This window comes from Vipera berus (assembly GCF_964194415.1).
Source record: "Vipera berus genome assembly, chromosome: W".
Taxonomy (NCBI): Eukaryota; Metazoa; Chordata; class Lepidosauria; order Squamata; family Viperidae; genus Vipera; species Vipera berus.
In genome coordinates, this window is record NC_138210.1 from 72,473,541 (window position 1) to 72,498,632 (window position 25,092).

Genomic DNA, 25,092 nt, shown 5'->3' on the forward strand with positions numbered 1-25,092 from the left:
TTCTCCTTTGGTTTTCCCTTCCTCCTTTTTTCCTTCTTCTCCTTTCCTTTCCCCTTCCTCCTTTTTTCCTTCTTCTCCTTTGGTTTTCCTTCCTTCCTTCCTTCTTCTCCTTTCCTTTCCCCTTCCTCCTTTTTTCCTTCTTCTCCTTTGGTTTTCCCTCCTTCCTTCCTTCTTCTCCTTTCCTTTCCCCTTCCTCCTTTTTTCCTTCTTCTCCTTTGGTTTTCCCTCCTTCCTTCCTTCTTCTCCTTTCCTTTCCCCTTCCTCCTTTTTTTTCTTCTTCTCCTTTGGTTTTCCCTCCTTCCTTTTTTCCTTCTTGGACTTTGGTTTTCCTTTCTTCCTTCCTTTCCTTTTCCCTTCCTCCTTTTTTCCCTTCCTCTGGTGTTTTGGTTTTCCTTCCTTCCTTTTTTCCCTTCTTGTCCTTTGGTTTTCCTTTTGTTCTTTCTTCCCCTTCCGTTTATCTTTCTTCTTCTATTTCCTATCTTCCTTTTCCTTCCTTTCTTCTCCCCTTCCTTTTTCTTTCTTCCTGTTTCTTCATTTCATTTTCATTTCCTCCTTTCTTCCTTCCATTTTTCTTTTTCTTCTCCTGTTTTCTTTCCTTCCTTCCATCCATCCTCCTTCCTCTCCTCCCATTTTCCTTTCATTTTCCACCTTCCATTTTCCTTTTCCTTTCTCCTTCCTTCCTTCCTTCCTTCCTTCCTTCCTTCCTTCCTTCCTTTTTCACTTCTGTCTTTCTTCTTCTTCTTTCTTTCTTTCTTTCTTTCTTTCTTTCTTTCTTTCTTTCTTTCTTTCTTCTTTTATTTTCCTTTCTTCCTTCTTTCGTTTTCCATTCTTCCTCTTTTCTTTCTTCTCCGCCGTTCTCACCTCTCTGCAATAGCTTATTCTGACTTCTTAAATTAATCCATCCTTATTGCCTCCCCTCCCCCAATCTCTCTTGGCACTCCCCCAATTTGGCAGTTTTCTAACTCCACTTCCCATCATTTCCTCCCATCCGAACCAGGAAGTCCCTGGAAAGCTGGGGAGTGGGTAGACCTGCAGTATTTCCTTCCCAAATTTGTAGCCCAAATTTGTAACCCAAAGGTGAGGCTCTGGGGCACAGAAAAATGGCTGTGTTGGGAAGGACGGTTGGGGAAAAACATCCAGAGATCAATGAATAGTTTTCCATAGTGCCCTACCACAGTTCCCATCATGCAAAGTATTGATCATCCTGATGGGGCTGGATGCAGTTTGCATCAGAAAACATCAGATTTGGGGGTGTGGTGGGGAGTGAGATGGAAAAACAGCTGATTCAGGTGAATTGCTGCAATTTATAAACCAACATTTTTTAATGTTGGTTGCTTGAAGACGTGTGGACTTCAACACCCAGCTGCGCTGGCTGGGGAATTCTGGGACTTGAAGTCCACACATCTTCAAGTGGACAAGATTAAGAATGCTATATAATCTGTCTGGTGCTTATGTTTTCTTATGGCGGGTTCTCCCCTTGCCACAAAAACCTGCAACTTCAGATTTAGGGAGTTAAGAGTCACGCCATTCAGACATTACGTTCTGCCTCCTTCACTCAGGGTCTTTGTTTCCTGGTCTTCTTGCTGCTCACGGCTTCCGTTTCGGCCTACATGGGCGCTGCCTTGCTGGAGATGTTGGTCACCCTGACTTTCCTGGGCCTGCGAGCCACGTACTATCACGAACGCCTGACCTGGGTCAACTGGCCCTGCCTGGTGGGTAAATCTCTGGGTTAGGGTCAGCGGTGTCCCTGCTGTCCATCGGTGCTTCCTTCCCTTGCAAACTGCCTTGGATTTAATTGAACCACACTTAAGGGTTTGAAGAGCGTGGTCTCTAATTTCCCGCCTTTTCTAGCATTTTAAGGGTTGTTATGGTCTTGGGAATGGGACTGATTTGGTTGCTTTTTCTGCCTGCAGGATCTCCTTCGGTCCATCAGTGCGGCCATCATCTTCATCGTTGTGGGCTTCGCCGTCATCGCTACCAACCACGGGGGATCAGCTGTGTCGGCCTTTGTGAGTGATTGCTATTCCTCCTAATAGCCTCCTTGCATTGGGAGTTTGACTCCCAGAATTCCCCAGGCCAGCCAGCCTCTGGGGAATTCTGGGAGACGATATTCCAAATCTCTGGCCCGCAGGAAGGGTGGAAAATTTCCATTTGGGGGCTGCACCTGTTGAACCCAAGCCCCATTCCCTTTTTTACACATATCTTTTATTATGTAATTTATTTAATTTTATTATTTAATTTTTTACTTTATTATATTATATTTTAGTTTATTGTTTATTAGTTTATTGCTTATTAGTTTATTGTTTATGTTACATTTTATTTTACTTATTATTTTATTGTTTTATTTTATTATATTTTTATTTTATTTTATTATTTTACTTCAATTTATTTTATTAGTTTGTTTATGTTGTTTTTATTATTTTATTTTATTTTATTTATTATTTTATTATCTTATGTTAATTTTGTTTTAGTTTAGTTTAGCTTATTCGTTTATTTTATTTCAATTACTTTTGTTAGCTTTATTTATGTTATGTTTTTATTTTATTTTATTTTAATTTAATTTTATATTTTATTCATATCCTACCTTTGTTATTTTTATAAATAACTCAAGGCAACTCAGTATCCAACACACCTTCCTCCTCTTATTTTCCCCACCACAACAATCCTGTGAGGTGGGCTGGGCTGAGAGAATGTTTATATGTCACTCATCCCACTCTGAAGCAAATTTGGGCAGCCTATAAATTTAATAAGTACAGTTATAAATATTTATTTATTATATGCCACACCTGAAGGAGCAGAGCTTGGTCAAACAGCCGCCATCTTGATTTTTTAAACCCCTTTTATACCAGGCCGCAAATCCCCTGTAATTTTATTTTTTTTCAGGGGCAAATGTAAGAAAATTCCCACACAGTGCAAATTAAATGCCAGCGAAATACTAAATTTTTGGCTTAATTTTTTTTGGGGGGGAAATGTTTTTTACGAATTGGAGAAGCTCTTCAAACCTCCAGTCTTTGCTTCTCTGTTTTTTTGACAGGTTTTCAGCCTTATTCTAATTGGGATTTTCTGCTTGGACGCGTACAAAACCTACCAGGTGGAGATGGGATCGGAAGAAGGTGAGCAGATCAAATTAATTTGTAGAATTCGTGCTCGTTTCGCTGTGGCTGGCCGAGCGGATGAGACAGCTGGGCTTGGAAAAAGCCAAAACCAGATTGAGCGCCTGGATGGGAGACCACCAGGCGATGCCTGGACTGGGGGCTGCATTGAGAAGTGAGTAGTGAGAAGCCAAGAGAGATGCAGGGAATTTATCCTCGATATCCTCAAATTTGGAATGAAATCTGATGACAGATTTTCCTGAAAACTGGAACAATGCTTTAATCCTGGCTTCGAGACGGGAAAGAAAGAGAGGGAGACTATGCAGATGACTTGACTGATATTTAGTAGGCTTAATGATCAATAAAAACGGATACTCTTGTCATCCCCATTATTTACTCTGCAACTTTAAGATGTGTGAACTTCAACTCCCAGAATTTCCCAGAGCTGGTGAATTCAACTAGCTGTGCTGGCTGGGAAATTCTGGGAGTTGACGTCCATACACCTTAAAGTTGCTGAGGGCGAGAAACACTTCTCCAACAAACTATCCAGGGACATATGCCAGGAAGGGGTGCAAAATAATCAAAATGCTGGCCCCGCCCCTATACTGGAAGCCACTCCTCCCCTTGTTTACATGTATAATTTGGATTTTGACTTTTTTGACCCTTCTGAGGTTGCTCCCAGTTCAAAACCCGCCGACCTCATTTCCCACTGCTTTTCCTCTTTTCCCCTTACAGACCCAGAACGTAGTTGAATTTGCTTGCCCAGGTGTCCCTGACTTCAGGGGTGAAAATCCCACCTCACACCTCACTGCCATATCTACGTGTGCTCTCGGAGCTGACTCCATCTTTCCTGGAGAATCCCGATCTGTAATTTTAGATTATTTTCAGATTTAACTTGCCGGGAAGACAAAAATTAAAACTGCTTTGGATGTGATACACAATAGCCTCGTGTTTCCAGAGACTGGATGTAGATGCACGAGGGGGTGAAAAACAGTGGACATCTATTTACTATTAAACAGCTATATACTACTAAAACTCTTGTGTCTGCTTGTAACCTTCAACTGGGTGGAACGGTGCATCGTAGGCGACAATTTTTGAACCGATGTGCCTCAAAGGAGCTCACTTAAAAGAAAGCACTCAGAATCTGGGACCCAGGACTCTCGCGGCATTGAATTGTGGCAAAGTTGTGACCGCTTTGGGGCTGCTAACACTGCCATGCTGGTGCAGTGGTAGCGACTCGTTTTCCTGCGGTCTTCCCCAATGACTGTTTTCATGGGAAACTGGGAGGCATGTTGGAAATCACGTGACCACGGCTGATTGCCATGCTGGTGCAGTCATCCGTGTTCACGAGATTTTCAACATGCCTCCCAGTTCTCTCTCTCTCTCTCTCTCTCTCTCTCTCTCTCTCTCTCTCTCTCTCTCTCTCTCTCTTTCACACACACACACACACACACACACACACACACACACGTCAGTGGGGAAGCCTGCAGGAAAACAAGTCATTGCCACCCCCAATGTTTTTGGCCTGTTTTCTTTAGTTTAGGGAAGGAAATCTCTCAGAAACGCTGAGCCTATCGGTCACGAGTTGTTTAGCAGAACCCTAGAATCCCAGAATCGGAAGCTTATCTTAAGAGGTCATCCAATCCAACCCCTGCAGAGTACGATGCTCGGAAACATCGCTAACAAGGTCTATCTAGCTTCTGTTTGAGGAACTTCAGTGAAAGAAAACTCACCACTCTATGGGGCTACTTGTTCCCCTAGCTCAGGAGTCTCCAATTAAGACTTGTGGACTTCAGCTCCCAGAATTCCCCAGCCAGCCATACTGGCTGAGGAATTCTGGGAGTTGAGGTTCACAAGTCTTAAAGTAGCCAGAGTTGGAGACCCTTGCCTTAGCTGATGGCTCACGCCCTTAGCACATTCCTCCTGATTTCTCTGCTCTACCTCAGTGTTTCTCAACCGTAGATGGGTGGACTTCATCTCCCAGAATTCCCCAGGCAGCACTGCTGGTTGAATTCACCACTTGTGAGGAATTCTGGGAGTTGAAGTCCACCCATCTTAAAGTGGCCAATGGTTGAGAAACTCTTGTCTCCTTGTGTACAGAACTATAAGTGTGCTTACCTTTCAAAACCCGGTGCGCAAGTAAGCCCAGATTGAAGGTTCAAGGGCCTCTTAACCCTTGTGCAAATCAGAACCAAAGCAGAGGAGCTGAGCAGAGGGGGGAGGTGTCTCTGTGGTTGTATAATATTTTGCATTAATAGTAAGAAATTCAAGAGCGAGAAGTCATTTGACAATGTAGCGGAGCAGGGATGTGAATGCATCATATATTATTCATACCGAAAGGCGCGTGATATACGAGTTTAATGGCCCCTGTGTGAAGCAGTGGGTGTGAGGCCTGGGCCTTGGCAGAAGAACAGCCTGAAGAAGGAGTGTGAATAGAGTGTGTTTGTTTGTTTGTGTGTGTGTGTGTGTGAAAATTGGGTCTTCAAATGTGGGCGAGCTGTGGAATCCGTGAAAAAGAGTATTTTGTCCCAACGAAGAGACGAAATCGGTTGCGTTAACTTTCCGAATTTCTCCCTCCAATAAGTCTCACAAAAAAAAATCTAAGATGGTTTGAAAAAAATTCTGCAAAGTCACACAATTGCCCAGGTCAGGGATAGGCCACCTTGGGGCTCTTTTATGACTCGTGGACTTCAACTCCCAGAATTCCTGAGCCAGCCTGGCTCAGCTTGGAAACCTTTCCCTTTCCCCCTCAGCGTGGCCGGCTCAGGAATTCTGGGAGTTGAAGTCCACAACTGAGCCCGACATTTACGTTGCTAAGTGAGACATTTGTCAAGTGAGTTTTGCCGTGTGACGACTTGCCTTGCCACAGCTGCGAAGTGAATCACTGCAATTAAATTAGTTACACGGTTGTAAAATTGAATTTGGGCTTCCCTAATTGATTTTGTCAGAAGGTCGCAAGAGGGGATCATGTGATGCTGGGACACTGCAACCGTCATAAATGCGAGTCAGTTGTCAAGCATCCGAATGATAAATCACGTGACCACGATGGTCGTTGAGTGTGAAAAATGGTCATAAGTCGCTGTTTTCAGTGCTGTTCTAACTTTGAACGATCACTCAGCAAACTGTTGCAAATTGTTGTAAGACTACCTTTCAGTTGCTACTCCCCACCAGTTTATTTATTTATTTGCTATTTATTTTTCACATTTTTGAACCACTCGTCCGCCTCAGAAAAAAAACTTCAGCAGCCGGATCCACTGTGAATTTCTCATCTAAATTGATAATTATTACCAAATTAGATGGCAGTTTGTTTTCACTGTTAAATGATGCATATCCCCTTCTGCCTGATTGGAAGAGAATAACTCCACTTTTGATACTAAATTCATTCCGGTCCAATTCCTTCTTTCCCATTTATAAAAATGGACTGTAACACTCAACAGCACCACTAGAGGGCGCCATCCTACAGGGAATAACGTCTTGGTATACTATATATATATAATCTAATTTCGCCTGCAGATGCCACTTCTGAACACCAGGGAGCACCATTGGTCCTTGCAACTTCAGATCCTTGCACATTTTAAATTTTTAATTAACTAATAAAATATTAGGAAAATATCCCCTTCTATCACTAATATTGTACCTGATAGCATAACTCCAAGGCACACTTGTTTAGAAAAGCGGTAATACACGCATGACCTAAATATGAATTTTGGAAATTGTTTTTCCGGTGAACATGATATTGACATTATTTTATTTTAACAGGGAGTGGGGAAATTGTTTGATGGTGCTTGTTGGCTGCCTCTTAAAACCCATTTCAGGTTTGAGCAATAGAAACGTGTGGGAAACGAGATTTTTGTTGCTGTTCAGATTTATTTCACTGCACTAAATTCAGGTTAGGGCCTTCTCCAGGCAAACGTCGTTAAATGGCTACTTTGGCTAAAATTGAGTTTCCCAGACTTCCTCACTCCTCATCGTGAAGTGTCTGGAAGAGAGAAGCAGATAGGGGAAGCATCAAAAAAATAAACAGAGAAAGCAGAAATCCATCACAATTCTTTGCTGCTATGAAATATACATATTCTATTCTATTCTATTCTATTCTATTCTATTCTATTCTATTCTATTCTATTCTATTCTATTCTATTCTATTCTATTCTATTCTATTCTATTCCATATTTACTCCTATTCTATTCTATTCTATTCTATTCTATTCTATTCTATTCTATTCTATTCTATTCTATTCTATTCTATTCTATTCTATTCTATTCTATTCCATATTTACTCCTATTCTATTCTATTCTATTCTATTCTATTCTATTCTATTCTATTCTATTCTATTCTATTCTATTCTATTCTATTCTATTCTATTCTATTCCATATTTACTCCTATTCTATTCTATTCTATTCTATTCTATTCTATTCTATTCTATTCTATTCTATTCTATTCTATTCTATTCTATTCTATTCTATTCTATTCTATTCTATTCTATTCTATTCTATTCTATTCTATTCTATTCTATTCTTTGTTTTATCCTATCCTATTCTCTTTTCCATTCTGTCTTCTCTTCTGTTCTGTTCCCTTCTCTTCGATTCAGTTCCAGTATGTTAAAGAAAATTTAATTTGTGTGAGAGGGATAGTGTCAATTCCATAGTCAATATTGCCCTGGGTAGCTGCCTGTCCAACGATGAAGACCAAACCAGGAAACTTTTATCACAAAAAAGCTGAAAGCTCTCTCTTTTGCTCTCTCTCATCCATCTATCTATCCATCCATATCTATCTATCTATCTATCTATCTATCTATCTATCTATCTATCTATCATCTATCTATCTATCTATCTATCTATCTATCTATCTATCTATCTATCTATCATCTCTCTCTCTCTCTCTCTCTCTCTCTCTCTCTCTCTCTCTCTCTATCATCTCTCTCTCTCTCTCTCCCTATCTATCTATCTATCTATCTATCTATCTATCTATCTATCTATCTATCTATCTATCATTCTCTCTCTCTCTCTCTCTCTCTCTCTCTCTCTCTCTCTCATCTATCTATCTATCTATATCTATCTATCTATCTATCTATCTATCTATCTATCTATCTATCTATCTATCTATCTATCCATCCATCCATCCATCCATCCATCCATCCATCCATCCATCCATCCATCCATCCATCCATCTATCTATCTATCTATCTATCTATCTATCTATCTATCTATCTATCTATCTATCTATCTATCTATCTATCTATCTATCTATCATCTCCATTTTTCTTTATATCTCCTCTCCCCCATCTCTATCTACCTGAGAGGAGCAAGCAGTGAGTAAGTCAAAACATAAAGTGAGAAAGAGGCCGTTTTCAACCGTTTGCTAATTCTGCCCTTCCTCCTCTTAGCCCCCGCCCCCCCCAAAATAAGAACTCACTTTTCCTCCCACTTCACGAGTTTTAGCCTTCAGCTTGTTGACCTGGGACTCAGCGATGTCCGCCCGCTCCTCTGCCTCGTCCAACTCGTGCTGAACCTTCCGGAATTTGGCGAGGTTGGTGTTGGCCTGTTCCTCCTGGGAGGGGGAGTAGAAAAGGATTGAGGGACGTCTGTGGAGTGCAAAACCCTCCCTCGTTGTTCTTGCTACTCTCCATCCCTTCGAATGGCCACTAAATAAATGGTTGTAAGTTGAGGACTAGCTGGAAAAGGAACAATTCTTTTCTCATTTACTCTATCCCAGAGTTAGAACAATTAACCAGTGGAACTACCTGCCTCCAGAAGCGATGAATGCCCCAACACTGGAAGTTTTTAAGAAGAGACTGGACAGCCACTTGTCTGAAATGGTATAGGATTTCCTGCCTGAGCAGGGGGTTGGACTAGATGACCTTCAAGGTCCCTTCTAACTTTATCATCATCATCATCATCATCATCATTATTATTATTATTATTATTATTATTATTATTATTATTATTATTATTATTATTATTATTATTATTATTATTAATTCTCCATGGTTTCAGCCTGAGATCATCCAGGGCTTAAGAGATCTTGCCAAGCTGTTTAAAAGTCTGGCAAAAGCTTTAAGATTGAGCAAAACCTTAGCATTAAGCTAAGCAGTTTGATTAAAGCGACAAATCTTTCAGCACCAGCAGAATACAGGCAGTCCTCGGTCTTATGACCACGACGGAGCCCAAAATTTATGTTGTTAAGCGAGGCCGTGGTTAAGCAAGCTTTGTCCCGTGTTACGACCTTTCTTGCCCACCTTAGTCAAGTTAGTCAAACGGCTGTTAAGTGAATCTGGAGTCCCCCGTGGACTTTGCAAAAAGGGATCCTGCAACCCCTCGGGATGCTGCAACCGTCATAAGTACATGCCAGTTTCCAAGCATCCGAATTTGGGGTGACGTGACCATGGGGATGCTACAACAGTCGTGTGAAAGGCGGGTTTTTTTCCCCCCAGCGACTTCAATGGTCACTAAACAAATCCCTGTAAGTTGAGGACTGGCTGGAGGGACCCACGCTTAAGAACTCACCGCTTCTTCGGCTTGTCTTTTATAAGCTTTCACCTTCATCTGCAACTTGTCCACCAGGTCTTGGAGTCTCAACAAATTCTTCTTGTCCTCTTCGGTCTGCAAATCAAGAAGAATAGAGAAAAGATGGGTGGATGGATGGGTGGGTGGATGGATGGAAGGAGGCCAGGACCACCATTAACCACGCACGTCTCCTTCTCCATGAGATAATGGTTTTCACTGGATGTCTGAATCGTGTCATCCACAGGATACTTCCAAAGGGACATCGAAACAATCTAGCTGAAACTGGTTTACAGAAAAAGAGAAAAAAAAAAACCTGCATTTGTGGGGTCCTTGATGCTCTTTGAGCTTGGCGGTTTTCTTGCAGACGTTTCATGACCCAATTACCCCCCGTTGGTAGGGCTCGTAACTTGGGCATCCTCCTGGATTCACGGCTCAGTTTGGAAGATCACATAGGAGCCGTGACCAGGGGGGCTTTCGCCCAGGTTCGCCTGGTGCGCCAGTTGCGGCCCTATCTGGACCAAGATGCTCCACGCACAGTCACTCACGCACTCGTGACCTCCCGTTTAGACTACTGCAACGCTCTCTACATGGGGCTGCCCTTGAGGACCACTCGGAGGCTTCAGCTGGTGCAGAATGCAGCCGCCAAGAAGTAATGGGAGTTTCCCGATACTCTCATGTAACACCTCTTCTCCGCGAGCTGCACTGGCTTCCAGTTGCCCTCCGGGTTAGATTCAAGGTGCTGGTGATGACCTATAAAGCCCTAAATGGCATGGGCCCGGATTATCTTAGGGAGCACCTGCTGCCAGCATCAGCTTCCCATCGTCCTGTGCGCACCCACAGGGAGGGCCTCCTTAAGGTTCCGCTGGTTAGGGATTGCAGGCGGGTGATTCCCAGGAGGAGGGCATTCTCTGTGGGCGCGCCCGCCCTTTGGAACGAACTGCCGATGGAACTTCGGACTGCCCCCGACCTTCGCTCGTTTCGCCGGGACCTAAAAACCTGGTTGTTTGAACTTGTTGTGATTCAGGGTCAGCCTGTGGGTTCGGCAGTTGGGTCGGACGACTCAGAGGAGGAGGGGGGTGTTGAAGAGCTTGCTGAGGGGGTTGAAGATCTTGCTGATGAGAGCCCTCAGCCAGGCCCCTCCCACCTGGTCACCACGGAGACCCAGCTGTGTGAGCCTGACAGCGTGGATGAAGATGACCCACAGCTGGCTCTGTTCAAGGACGCCCGACGCAGGAGGCAGTCAATCAGGAGTAAACAGAGGAAGGCAATGGGGCACCTCGGAAGGAGGCAGAGAGAAGCCATGCCCTGAACTGTATAAAAGGGGAATGCGTGGGAGGGCTGGTTTGCTGAAGGCAACCGCTTGATTAGTTCCTGTTTCATAGCTCCTGTTTCATGGTTGGTGTCTTATTTTGCTCTGTTTTATCTTAATAAATTTGGCAGGCTTAATTCCAGCCTCTTGCCGTTTGTAAAGGGGTTGTCCCTGCCTTTTCTGCAGGGCCGGTAGCAGGCTGGTACAGAACAGAACTGTCTGGCCTGGACTGAGGGGTTTTAAATTAAATTAATTTTAAATTTAAATTTTAACTTTGTCTTAATCCTGCGGGCTAGTATTAATTTAATTCTATTTTATCTTTCCTTTTTTGTATTGTTTTAATTTGCCCTGTGAACCGCCCTGAGTCCTTCGGGAATAGGGCGGTATATAAAATCAATTAATAAATAATAAATAAATAAACTAGGGAACATCGTCAGTGCTAGAAGGAAGTGGGGTTTGTGGAGTAGAGTGGAGGAGGAGGAGGGGAGGAGGAGGAAATGGAAGAGGTGGACTAAAGGGTCGTGGGTGCTTTCTGAGCTCCGCACCTGGTAGGTGAGCTCCTTGACGCGTCTCTCGCACTTGCGCATGCCCTTGACGTTCTCCACGTTGCGTTTCTGCTCCCCTTCCAGCTCGTTCTCCAGTTCCCGCACTCGGGCCTCCAGTTTCTGAAGCTGCTTCTTGCCGCCCTTGAGGGCCAGCTGCTCCGCCTCGTCCAGACGCATCTGGAGGTCCTTGATGGTCTGCTCCATGTTCTTCTTCATCCTCTCCAGGTGGGCGCTGGTGTCCTGCTCCTTCTTCAGCTCCTCCGCCATCATGGCCGCCTGCCCCATTGAAGAGGACAAGGGAGAAAGACGTCCACTGGAACTTACTCTTTGCATTAAGGGGGAAATTAATCCTAAACTCCCAGGCTAATTATTCATGTCAACATTACGGGTCCTTTTTTTTGATGCTTCTGGTGGACCAAAGCAGAGGAGAACATGGAGATGAGTCTCATTTCACATAATTGTGAAATGTCCATATTCTGGACTTCAACTCCCAGAATTCCTGAGTCAGCTATGCTGGCTCAGGAATTCTGGGAGTTGAAGTCCACGAGTCATAAAAGAGCCAAGATTGCCTACCCCTGTTCTAGACCTACAATTGTAATTAAGCCTAGAATTATGGTCATAAGTCACTATGGTCATTAAGCGAGTCGGGGGGTCCTTGGTGCTCTCTGAGCTGGTTGGTTTTCTTGTGGACGTTTCGTTACCCTAACTAGATAACATCATCAGACAGACAGGCAAGACATCAGAATATAAACTGACAGCAAACAGCACTCCATACTAGCACTGATGATGTTACCTAGTTGGGTCATGAAACGTCTGCAAGGAAACCACCCAGCTCAGAGCACACCAAGGACCCCTCATTTCAACCTACAAATATTCTCCTTCATTGATAGTGACTCACTACATTTCCAAAAGAAGGAGAGAAGGTAGAAGGATTTTACTTTGAGGGCCTGGTGGCGCCATTTAGATCAGGGGTCTCCAAACTTGATAACTTTAAGACTTGTGGACTTCAACTCCCAGAATTCCCCAGCCAGCCATGGAAGTTCTGGAAGTTGAAGTCCACAAGTCTTAAAGTTGCCAAACTTTGGAGACCCTTGATTACTTAATGCGAGAAAGTGTCAAATTGTCATTATGGACCATTCGTGGTCAATCCCCAGCCATGATTTCACTCTCACGCACATCCGTGATGGCTTTCTTGGCCTTCTCCTCAGCGTTTCTGCATTCCTGCACAGCTTCTTCCACTTCCGATTGAAGCTGGGTCAGATCAGTCTCCATCTTCTTCTTTTGATTGATGAGGCTAGTGTTCTGGAGAAAAATGGCAATCTCAATTGGTGAGTCAAGCCACAACAGGAGAAATAAAAGAAGATCAACTGACAGGTCCAAAGAGTTGGTGTCTTCATGTGGTATGGGACTTATGAAGGTCAAAGATTGCTGGAAACCATCCAGAACCTACTTTATTCCCTCAGAACCTACATCTGGAGCCTATTTTATTCCCTCAGAACCTGCATCTGGAACCTATTTTATTCCCTCAGAACCTACATCTGGAACCTACTTTATTCCCTCAGAACCTGTGTCTGGAACCTACTTTATTCCCTCAGGACCAGTGTCCGGAACCTATTTTATTCCCTCAGGACCTACATCCAGAACCTACTTTATTCCCTCAGAACCTGCATCTGGAACCTACTTTATTCCCTCAGAACCTGCATTTGGAATCTACATTATTCCCTCAGAACCTGCATCCGGAACCTACTTTATTCCCTCAGAACCTTTATCTGGAACCTACTTTATTCCATCAGAACCTAAATCCGGAACTTACTTTGTTCCCTCAGAACCTCCATCTGGAACCTACTTTATTCCTTCAGAACCTGCATCCAGAACCTACTTTATTTCTTCAGAACTAACTTTGTTCCCTCAGAACCAGTGGTGGGATTCAGCTGGTTCGCACCAGTTCGGTAGAACTGGTAGCTAATTTTTTGTTGCCCAGGCCCAGAATGGACTTCCGGAAGTGGTATCCATACAGAGAACCGGTTGTTCACATATTTGAATCCCACCACTGCTCAGAACCTACATCTGGAACCTTCTTTATTCCCTCAGAGAATCTACTTTATTCCCTCAGAACCTGCATCTGGAACCTTCTTTATTCCCTCAGAACCTGCATCCGGAACCTACTTTATTCCCTCAGAACCTGCATCCGGAATCTATTCCCTCAGAACCTACGTCCAGAACCTGGAGTTGGAGTTCACTCATCTTAAAGTCGCCAAGGTTGAGAAGCACTGCTCTAGTGATCAGCCAATGTGAGTCTTTTCCTAAAACTTTCCCACCTGTCTATTTTTAATGCACCCTTCACCATCTGTGGTTGTCTGAACAGGCTCTGGATCACTTCTCCAATGTCACCTCTGAGGCTCCTACAGAACAAGACTCAAAGAAACGTGAGAAGGATCAGTTGCTCTCCCTTCACCTGAGAATGGAGGAGCTGGACCCTCTCACTGGCCTCTGTCAGCTCCTGTTCTGCCAGTTTCCGCCCACGCTCCGTCTGCTCCAATACGCAGCGTAGCTCTTCCAGCTCGGCCTGCAGCAGCATATTGCGCCTCTCCACGATGGCGATGTTCTCCTTCAGGTCCTCGTTGGCTCGAAGGGCATCGTCCAGTTGAATTTGATTGTCCTGGGCCATCCAAAAAACACAGCTTGAAGCAAACATTGAGCCTGGAAAACTATGGATGAGCAAAGAAGATATAAAGGTCTCCATATCTCATTACCTTGAGGTGGGCATGAGCAATCTTGAGGTGCTTCTGCACCTCAGCGGCCACCCGGTTCGCTTGGCTAAGCTGGATTTCCATGTCGTTGAGGTCACCCTCCATCTTCTTTTTGATCCTCAGGGCCTCGTTGCGGCTCCGGGTCTCGGCATCCAGGGAAGCCTGAAGCGAGTCCACCGTCCTCAGGTGATTCCTCTTGGCCTGCTCCATCTCCTCGTCCTTCTCAGCCAACTTGCGCTCAATTTCAGCCTTGATTTGGTTGAACTCCAGCTGGGCTCGGAGGATCTTCCCTTCCTCATGTTCCAAAGATGCCTGGGGAGTCAAAGAATTATGGGTATCAATCAATTAATCAATCTTTCTTATGGTCACAGATCAGCAAAGAATTATGGGTAAAATGATGAAGGAGAAAGGAGAGAAAAAAATAGTATTGAGATCTGGAAGCTTTCTTAGTTCTAGATTGGTTCTCAAGGAGAGAACCAATCTAGAACTATGGAGAAATTTCCTGACAGTGAGAACAATTAATCAGTGGAACAGCTTGCCTTCGGAGGTTGTGGGTGGTTTTTAAAAAGAGATTGGACAATCAATTTGTCTGAAATGGAATAGGTTTCCCTGCTAGAGAATGGGGTTGGACTTGAGGACCTCCAAGGTCCCTTCCAATGCTGTTATTCTGTTCTGTTAAAATAACCTCAAATTAGAGTTGCTTACTTTGTAATGGACCAAGGCTTTATGAATTAGCAGCTTCCTTCCTTGCCATTTTTCCTAAAATTCCATTTTAAAAATGGAATTTGGGCTGTGATATCAGTGTGATACTCTTGCTGTATTTTTTTAAAAAGACAATCCTGATTTGTAGTCCTGTTTTCTTTTAAAGGACAATAGAAGCTGAAAAGCTGATAGGAAAAGCACCATGGAAATGTTTAGCTCTCTTGTGCTTTTAATTAAATGACTCCTGCTCCAGATCATGTTGTTTAGCTCCTTTGTACCTTTAATTAAATGCTTCCTGCTCCAGATTCTGTTCTGTTTAGCTCTTTTGTGCCTAATTAAATGCCTCCTGCTCCAGATTCTGTTCTTAGGTCTTTTGTACCTTTAATTAAATGCCTCCTGCTCCAGATACTGTTCTGTTTAGCTCTTTTATTTTATTATTTATTTTATTTTAATTCCATTTATATCCCGCCCTTCTCCGAAGACTCAGGGCGGCTTACAAGCTTAGCAGTTCTGTTCTGTTTAGCTCTTTTGTACCTTTAATTAAATGCCTGCTGCTCCAGATTCTGTTCTGTTTAGCTCTTTTGTACCTTTAATTAAATGTCTCCTGCTCCAGATACTGTTCTGTTTAGCTCTTTTATTTTATTATTTATTTTATTTTAATTCCATTTATATCCCGCCCTTCTCCGAAGACTCAGGGCGGCTTACAAGCTTAGCAGTTCTGTTCTGTTTAGCTCTTTTGTATCTTTAATTAAATGTCTCCTGCTCCAGATTCTGTTCTGTTTAGCTCTTTTGTACCTTTAATTAAATGCCTGCTGCTCCAGATTCTGTTCTGTTTAGCTCTTTTGTACCTTTAATTAAATGTCTCCTGCTCCAGATTCTGTTCTGTTTAGCTCTTTTGTACCTTTAATTAAATGACTCCTGCTCCAGATTCTGTTCTGTTTAGCTCTTTTGTGCCTTTAATTAAATGCCTCCTGCTCCAGATTCTGTTCTTAGGTCTTTTGTACCTTTAATTAAATGCCTCCTGCTCCAGATACTGTTCTGTTTAGCTCTTTTGTACCTTTAATTAAATGTCTCCTGCTCCAGATTCTGTTGTTTAGCTCTTTTGTACCTTTAATTAAATCCCTCCTGCTCCAAATTCTGTTCTGTTTAGCTCTTTTGTACCTTTAATTAAATGCCTCCTGCTCCAGATACTGTTCTGTTTAGCTCTTTTGTACCTTTAATTAAATGCCTCCTGCTCCAGATTCTGTTCTTAGGTCTTTTGTACCTTTAATTAAATGCCTCCTGCTCCAGATTCTGTTCTGTTTAGCTCTTTTGTACCTTTAATTAAATCCCTCCTGCTCCAAAGTCTGTTCTGTTTAGCTCTTTTGTACCTTTAATTAAACGCCTCCTGCTCCAGATACTCTTTTGTTTAGCTCTTTTGTGCCTTTAATTTAAACACTTCCCGATCCAGAATATTGCCTCTTGTTGAGGGTAGGTGAAATCGGTGAGTAAAGCTGCTTCTCTGTCTCTGTTCCCACCTGGGAAGGGACTCTAAATTACCACTTCAGATGCTTTTAAATGGCTTTTATAGTGAAATAGGAGAGAAATAAGGGGGAAAAAAACCATGGAGTTTTAGGGAAGGGGAAACAGGGAACCACACCTCTGCCTCCTCCAGAGCTGCTTGTAAGTCCATTTTCTCGGACTCCAGCTGCTTCCTCACTTTTTCCAACTCATGCATACTTTTGGCTCCTTGGCTCAGCTGTTCGGTGAGATCCGAAATCTCCTCTGTGGAGGGAGAAAAAAGAGGAGATGTGGGCCACGCTCTGGTGAGGAGGACACGGAAAAGGGTGTCCCTCAACGTCTGGCGCCACCAGGAGAGGGGGTTTTGCTTGGTCAACCTCTCCCCCCCCTGCAGCTCAGCCCACCTTGTAAGTTCTTGTTCTCTCTTCTTAAAGTCTCCAGGTGTTCCAGAGACTCCTCGTAGGCGTTCTTCAGCTTGAAGAGCTCTGTGCTGAGGGACCGGGACTCCTTCTGGGATGCCTCCAGCTCTGCCTGGGATTCTTCGTTCTTCTGCTTCCATTCAGAGAGGATCTGAGGGGGGCAGAGGAGGAGGAGGAAGGCAAAAAAAAGTCGGTTTCTTCTTCCTTTTATCCCATTTCCTTCTCCTTCTTCCCCTTTTCCTTCCCCCTTTTCCTTCCCTTTCATCCTCCTCCTCCCTCTCCTCTTCTTCCTCCTCTTCCTTCTCCCCTTCCCCTCTTTCTCCTCCTCCTTCTCCCCTTCCACTTCCCCTCCTTTCTCCTCTTCTCTTCCTCCTCCTCCTCCTCTTCCTTTCATCTCCTCTTCCTCTTCCCTTCCTCTTCCCCTTTCTTCTTCCCTCCTCCCCCTTCTTTTCCTCCTCCCCTTCCACTTCCCCTCCTCTTTCTCCTCTTCTCCTTCTCCTCCTCCTTCTCCTCCTCCTCCCCTTCTCCTTTCATCATCCTTCTCCTCTCCTCCTCCCCTTTCCCTTTCCCCTCTTCCTCCATCTTCTCCCCCACCTCCCCACAAATACAGGTAGTCCTCAACGTACGGCAGTAATTTCTGTTGATCAACAATGTAGGTCTAAAGCGTGACTGCTATGCTTAGCGACAGCAATCCCGGAAGTCCTGGTTGTCACTGTTAACTGAATCCCACTGACAATAGACAAGGCAACTTCCCGGTGGCTTCCCACAAGCAGTCACTGGGGAAGCCAGCAGGAAATACCCAGTCCCAGGTGCCACAGACAGGTGAATGCCTCCAGCTGAACTGGAGCAGCCTGTCCTATGGGGGCCTGAGAGGGATGGGTCTCTGTGACCCTCACCTTGTCGAAGTTCTTTTGCTTCTTGTCCAGGGCAGCTGCAGCCGCGTTCGAGCGTTCCATGTCCACCATAAGATCTTCAATCTCGTTCTGCAGGCGGTGTTTGGTCTTCTCCAGCGAGGAGCACTTGGCGTTCACCGCTTCCACCGCTTCCTCGGCCTCCTGCAGCCTCTGGGCCAGCTTCTTCCTGGCACAGGGGGACAACCGAGAGAAGATTACCCCTGGAAGAGGCCTTCTCCTTCCCACAGCTGATGGGGAAAGCAAATCTCCCAACCTTCTCTGGATGAAGGACACCATGAGCGGCCAGCCAACTCCAACTGAGCCATCTCGTGCTCTGCGACACGGTTGTAAAATAACAGAATAAGAGAATCGTAGAACTGGAAGGGATCTTGGAGGTCTTAAAGTCCAACCCCCTGCTCAAGCAGGGGACCCTAGACCAGGGTTAGGCAACCTTGCCTCTTGTATGACTCATGGACTTCAACTCCCAGAATTCCTGAGCCAGTCATGGCTCAGCTTGGAAACCTCTCCCTTTCCCTTCAGCGTGGCTGGCTCAGGAATTCTGGGAGTTGAAGTCCACGAGTCATAAAGCGGCCTAGGCCAGGGGTAGACCACCTTGGCTGTTTTATGACTCGTGGACTTCAACTCCCAGAATTCCTGAGCCAGTCACAGCTCAGCTTGGAAACCTCTCCCTTTCCCCTCAGCGTGGCTGGCTCAGGAATTCTGGGAGTTGAAGTCCATGAGTCATAAAAGAGCCAAGATTGCCTACCTCTGCCCTTATACCATTCCAGACAAGTGGCTGTCTAGTGTCTTCTTCTGGGAGGGCTTGTCAACTCTGTATTCTAGTTTACATCTCCTTGTGGTCTCCCATCCAAGCCCTGGCCCTGCTTACTTTCCAAGGGCAGACTAGCTGCTTACCACTGAAGTAAGAGGCAGATTAACAGGACCTTGGAGATCTTCTAGTCCATCCCTTTGCTCCAGCGGGAAACCCTAGTATTGGAGCACCCACCACTTCTGGTGGCCAGCTGTTCCAACTGCTTAATTGTCCTCACTGTTAGGAAGTTTCTCCTTAATTCCAGGTTGCTTCTCTCCTTGATGAGTTTCCATCCGTCGGTTTGTGTCTTGCCTTCCGGTGCTTTGGAAAATAAGTCGACCCCCCCCCTCTTTCTTTGTGGCAGCCCTTCAGATATGGGAACTCTGCTATCCTGTCACCCCTGGTCCTTCTTTTCACTAGACTAGCCACACCGAATTCCGGCAACTGTTCTTCACATGTTTTATGAACCCCCCTTAATCATCTTTGTTGATCTTCTCTGCACTCCTTCCAGATTCTCAACTCCTTTTTGGTTGAATCTTAAGGTGGAAATTGCAAGGACGGGAGTCATAATTTGGGGAATACAGAGTCAAACCTTGCTCGTTTTGCTTCCGTGTAAGTCATCGAAAAGTTTCTGGTCCTCAAACCCACGATATCCCCCCAGATTAACCACCCCTACCCACCTACCTTGTTTTTTATTTTTTGTTTTTTTAAAAAATGGGGAAATCTCCTCCAACCAACAAGCTTTTTGCTCGTCTTATACACCGTCAAGTTCAAATATAACCCGAGCCAAAAGCTTCTTCGTTAGAGGAAGCGCCGGTGAAAAGAGATGGCCGAGGTCTTGATGGGAGGGGTGGAGAAGACATGGGAGGGAGGGGAAACGTAGTATGGGGTGCGTGCTTATGAGGGAGAAAGGTGTGGAGGCCAGAAGCTCTGAACAGGTCCCAGACGAGGGTTGCAAGGCCTGTTAGACTCAAGTCTCATTCCTCAATTTGTAGACATCAAATTGAGATGTTATCAGAAGACCCAGTGGTCCCTTCTAACTCTGTTATTCTGTTCTGTTAAAATAACCTCCAATTAGAGTTGCTTACTTTCTAATGGACCAAGGCTTTATGAATTAGCAGCTTCCTTCCTTGCCATTTTTCCTAAAGTTCCATTTTAAAAATGGAATCTGGGCTGCGGATATCAGTGTGATACCCTGGTTGTATTTTTTTTAAAAGACAGTCCTGATTTGTATCCCTGTTTTCTTTTAAAAGACAATAGAAGCAGAAAAGCTGATAGGAAAAGCATCGTGGAAATGTTTAGCTCTCTTGTGCTTTTAATTAAATGACTCCTGCTCCAGATCATGTTGTTTAGCTCCTTTGTGTCTTTAATTAAATGCCTCCTGCTCCAGATTCTGTTCTGTTTAGCTCTCTTGTGCCTTTAATTAAATGACTCCTGCTCTAGATTCTGTTCTTAGGTCTTTTCTACCTTTAATTAAATGCCTCCTGCTCCAGATTCTGTTCTTAGGTCTTTTGTACCTTTAATTAAATGCCTCCTGCTCCAGATTCTGTTCTGTTTAGCTCTCTTGTGCCTTTAATTAAATGACTCCTGCTCTAGATCATGTTGTTTAGCTCCATTTGTGTCTTTAATTAAATGCCTCCTGCTCCAGATTCTGTTCTTAGGTCTTTTGTACCTTTAATTAAATGCCTCCTGCTCCAGATTCTGTTCTTAGGTCTTTTGTACCTTTAATTAAATGCCTCCTGCTCCAGATTCTGTTCTGTTTAGCTCTTTTGTACCTTTAATTAAATGTCTCCTGCTCCATATTCTGTTCTGTTTAGCTCTTTTGTACCTTTAATTAAATGCCTCCTGTTCCAGATTCTGTTCTTAGCTCTTTTGTGATCCAGGTAAGAAAGGCTGCCATCGCTAAGCACTTCCAAAATGAATTTTGGCTACAGGTAGTTCTAAATATACAACCCTTTTGTTTAATGACCGTTTGAAGTTACGGCTTTGTCAGGAAAAAAAATGACCAACAGCTGGTCTTCCCACCAGGTTACGTGATCAGAATTCGGGCGCTTGGCAACTGGCACGTATTTAGGACATACTCTCCCGGAATCACCGGATCACTGTTTGCGACCTTCCCAGCTGGTGCCTGACAAGCAAATGGAGGAATGGGGTGGGGGTGGGGTGGGAAGCTGGATTTGATTAATGATGAGATTTACTCAACCACCAGAGCAACAATGGTCATAAAACAAGGCCCAGCTCACATAACAGCCATCTCAGTTAGCGACGTGAGCTGGGGGACTGCCTGTCTACTTGAAGGAAAGGTGTCTTCAAGCATGAACACCACGCCGGAAGTCCTGCCTGCTCGTGATCCGAGGTGATCCGAGGGGGTGATCTACCTTGTCCATCGTGAAGGTCAGGATGTGAGCTCTTGAATCCGTCTAACTCAGGGCACCCCTTCATGGATTACTGCCTTGTCGTGGCGAAGGGGCTTGCGTAATTCAATGAAGCTATGAGCTATGCCGTGCAGGGCCACCCAAGACGGACAGGTCATAGCAGAGAGTTCTGACAAAACGTGATCCACTGGAGAAGGAAATGGCAACCCACTCCAGTATCTTTGCCATGAAAACCCTATGGACAGTACCAAAAGGCAAAACGATATGATGCTGGAAGATGAGCCCCTCAGGTCGGAAGGCGTCCAATATGCTACTGGGGAAGAGCAGAGGGCTAGTACTAGTAGCGCCAGAAAGAATGAAGCGACTGGGCCAAAGCCGAAAGGACGCTCAGCTGTGGATGTGTCTTTCTTTCTCCATAGGAACCTGGAATGTAAGATCCATGAATCAAGGCAAGCTGGACGTGGTCAAACAAGAGATGACAAGACTGAACATCGACATCTTAGGTATCAGCGAACTAAAATGGACAGGAATGGGTGAATTTAATTCAGATGACCATCAGGTATACTACTGCGGGCAAGAATCCCTCAGAAGAAATGGAGTAGCCTTCATAGTCAATAAAAGAGTAGGAAAAGCAATACTGGGATACAATCCTCAAAATGACAGAATGATCTCAGTTCGAATCCAAGGCAAACCATTCAATATCACAGTAGTCCAAGTCTATGCCCCAACCACCGGTGCTGAAGAGGATGAAATTGACCGGTTCTATGAAGCCCTACAGCACCTTATAGAACTAACACCAAAAAATGATGTCCTTATCATCATGGGGGATTGGAATGCTAAAGTAGGAAGCCAAAAGATAACCGGAATAACAGGCAAGTTTGGCCTTGGAGTACAAAATGAAGCAGGGCACAGGCTGATAGAATTTTGTCAAGAGAATACGATGGTCATAGCAAACACTCTTTTCCAACAACCCAAGAGACGGCTCTACACATGGACATCACCAGACGGTCAACACAGAAATCAGATTGACTATATGCTCTGCAGCCAAAGATGGAGAAGCTCTATACAGTCAGTAAAAACAAGACCAGGAGCTGACTGTGGCTCAGACCATGAGCTTCTTGTTGCAAAGTTTAGGCTTAAACTGAAGAAAGTAGGGAAAAGCACCAGGCCAGTCAGGTATGAATTAAATCATATCCCCGTTGAATATACAGTAGAGGTGACAAATAGATTTAAGGAATTAGATCTGATAGACAGAGTGCCTGAAGAACTATGGACAGAGGTTCGCAACATTGTACAACAGGTAGCAACCAAAACCATCCCAAAGAAAAAGAAATGCAAGAAAGCAAAATGGCTGTCTGAGGAAGCTTTGCAAATAGCTGAGGAAAGGAGGGAAGCGAAAGGCAAGGGAGAAAAAGAAAGATATGCCCAATTGAATGCAGAATTCCAGAGAATAGCTAGAAGAGATAAGAATGCCTTCTTAAATGAACAGTGCAAAGAAATAGAAGAAAACAATAGAATAGGGAGGACCAGAGATCTTTTCAAGAAAATTGGAGAGATGAAGGGAACGTTCAATGCAAAAATGGGCATGATAAAGGACCAAAATGGCAGGGACCTAACAGAGGCAGAAGAGATTAAGAAGAGGTGGCAAAATTACACAGAAGAACTATACAAGAATGAGCTTAACGTCCCTGATAATCACAATGAGGTGGTCACTGACCTCGAGCCAGACATCCTAGAATGTGAAGTGAAGTGGGCCTTAGAAAAGCTGAGCAACAACAAAGCTAGTGGAGGTGACAGTATTCCAGTTGAGCTATTCAAAATCTTAAAAGACAATGCAGTAAAAGTGCTACACTCAATTTGCCAGCAAATTTGGAAAACTCAACAGTGGCCACAGGATTGGAAAAGATCAGTTTACATTCCAATTCCAAAGAAAGGCAGTGCCAAAGAATGTTCAAACTATCGCACCATTGCACTCATTTCTCATGCTAGTAAAGTTATGCTTAAAATCCTACAAGCTAGACTCCAGCAGTATGTGGATCGAGAACTACCAGAAGTACAGGCAGGATTTCGAAGAGGCAGAGGAACTAGAGATCAAATAGCCAACATACGCTGGATCATGGAGAAAGCTAGAGAGTTCCAGAAAAACATCTACTTCTGCTTCATTGACTATGCTAAAGCCTTTGATTGTGTGGATCATAACAAACTGTGGCAAGTTCTTAAAGAGATGGGAGTACCAGAACATCTTATTTGTCTCTTGAGAAATCTATATGCGGGCCAAGAAGCAACAGTGAGAACTGGACACGGAACCACTGATTGGTTCCAAATTGGGAAAGGAGTCCGGCAAGGCTGTATACTGTCGCCTTGCCTATTTAACTTATATGCAGAGCACATCATGAGAAAGGCAGGGCTAGATGAATCAAAAGTTGGAATTAAGATTGCTGGAAGAAATATCAACAACCTAAGATATGCAGATGATACCACTCTAATGGCAGAAAGTGAAGAGGAACTGAAGAGTCTCTTGTTGCAAGTGAAGAAGGAGAGTGCAAAAGTTGGGTTGAAACTAAACATTAAGAAAACCAAGATCATGGCATCCGGCCCTCTCAATTCCTGGCAAATAGATGGGGAAGAAATGGAAGTAGTGACAGATTTTATTTTCCTGGGCTCCAAGATCACTGCAGATGGGGACTGTAGTCAAGAAATTAAAAGACGCTTGCTCCTCGGGAGGAAAGCCATGGCAAATCTAGACAGCACACTAAAAAGCAGAGACATCACCCTGTCAACAAAAGTGCGTATAGTCAAGGCTATGGTCTTCCCAGTTGCAATGTATGGCAGTGAAAGTTGGACCATAAGAAAGGCTGAGCGCAAAAGAATTGAGGCCTTTGAACTCTGGTGCTGGAGAAGACTCCTGCGAGTCCCTTGGACTGCAGGGCGATCAAACCGGTCGGTCCTGGAGGAGATCAACCCTGACTGCTCTTTGGAAGGCCAGATCCTGAAGCTAAAACTCAAATACTTTGGCCACCTAATGAGGAGGAAGGACTCACTGGAGAAGAGCCTAATGCTGGGAAAGATTGAGGGCAATAGAAGAAGGGGACGACAGAGAATGAGGTGGCTGGATGGAGTCACTGAAGCAGTAGGCGTGAGCTTAAATGGACTCCAGAAGATGGCAGAGGACAGGAAAGCCTGGAGGAACATTGTCCATGGGGTCGCGATGGGTCGGACACGACTTCGCAACTAACAACAACAACAACTCAGGGCTTTTCAACCTTTTCACCCATTGTACCCCTTTTAGGATATGGCAACATCCGAGTACCCCCAGTAGCCTAGCAAGGTGTCAAAAACGTGATGACCAAAAAAAAAAGGAAAAAAACTGATGAAGTACAGGTAGTCCTTGACTTACAACAGCTTGCTTAGTGACTGTTCGAAGCTACAATGGCACTGAAAAAAGTGCCCCCCAAGCCACAGCCGAGCAAGACACCTGCCTGCCCGCCTGGCGGCACCCTTCCTCCTGTCCAAGGTTTTCATTGTTGTGAGCATTTCTGTTGAGGATTGGCAGCGGGGGTGGGGTGGGGTGGTGTTTGGGTTTTATTCCCCCCCCCAATCTGCTGGGTGGTTGCAGCAGGTTTTGGTCACTTCACATGACCCTGGGACACTGTGACCGTCATAAATATGAATCAGTTGCCAAGCATCTGAATGTAAATCACAAGACCCTGGAGATGCTGCAACATTCCAGCTGATTGGCGCTTCTTCTGGGCTCAGCAGAAGTGCCAGGATTAGCGCCGAGCTCCAGCTGGAGCCCTGACAGCCCTGCAGCTCTAGCCGTCTCTCACTCAGGCTTGTGCGGTGCTGCCACTGGTTCAGCTCCTTCCCCTCCCCCGCTACCACTTTTCTAGGAGGGTCGCGTACCACCTGCCAGGTGCCAACGTACCACAGGTGGTACCCGTACCGCCGGTTGAAAAGCCCTGGTCTAACTCACTTACTTGGCCTCCTCCAGCTCCTCCGTCCGCTGGATGGCGTCGGTTTCATACTTGGTTCTCCACTGGGCCACCTCCGCGTTGGCCTTGGAGAGGAGGCGCTGAAGCTCAGCTTTTGCTTCCATCTCCTCCTCATATTGTTCCCTCAGAAGGTCGCAATCATGGCGGGAGGACTGCAGGGCGTGCGCTAGAGCGTTTTTGGCCTACGTCGGCGAGGAACA

At 44.7% G+C, this 25,092-nt stretch overlaps 2 protein-coding genes across 2 annotated transcripts in view; one reads left to right on the forward strand and one right to left on the reverse strand.

Annotated features, from left to right (window-relative positions):
• Positions 1-4,162, forward strand: part of LOC308676058 (CKLF-like MARVEL transmembrane domain-containing protein 5) — a 5,117-nt gene extending 955 nt beyond the window's left edge. Inside the window, exons 2-5 of the mRNA XM_081341766.1 lie at positions 1,560-1,712; positions 1,914-2,009; positions 3,035-3,113; positions 3,828-4,162. Of these exons, the coding sequence (XP_081197892.1) occupies positions 1,560-1,712; positions 1,914-2,009; positions 3,035-3,113; positions 3,828-3,844 (345 nt within the window). The 3' untranslated portion in view covers positions 3,845-4,162. The remainder of the gene's footprint in view (positions 1-1,559; positions 1,713-1,913; positions 2,010-3,034; positions 3,114-3,827) is intronic.
• A 2,822-nt stretch (positions 4,163-6,984) lies between these two features.
• LOC308676165 (myosin-6) overlaps positions 6,985-25,092 on the reverse strand; it is a gene marked incomplete at its 5' end in the record, with an annotated part of 60,374 nt that continues 42,266 nt past the window's right edge. Inside the window, 11 exons of the mRNA XM_081341914.1 lie at positions 6,985-7,071; positions 8,506-8,640; positions 9,597-9,692; positions 11,451-11,726; positions 12,627-12,752; positions 13,906-14,109; positions 14,204-14,512; positions 16,542-16,666; positions 16,807-16,972; positions 17,718-17,901; positions 24,878-25,074. Of these exons, the coding sequence (XP_081198040.1) occupies positions 7,051-7,071; positions 8,506-8,640; positions 9,597-9,692; positions 11,451-11,726; positions 12,627-12,752; positions 13,906-14,109; positions 14,204-14,512; positions 16,542-16,666; positions 16,807-16,972; positions 17,718-17,901; positions 24,878-25,074 (1,839 nt within the window). The 3' untranslated portion in view covers positions 6,985-7,050. The remainder of the gene's footprint in view (positions 7,072-8,505; positions 8,641-9,596; positions 9,693-11,450; positions 11,727-12,626; positions 12,753-13,905; positions 14,110-14,203; positions 14,513-16,541; positions 16,667-16,806; positions 16,973-17,717; positions 17,902-24,877; positions 25,075-25,092) is intronic.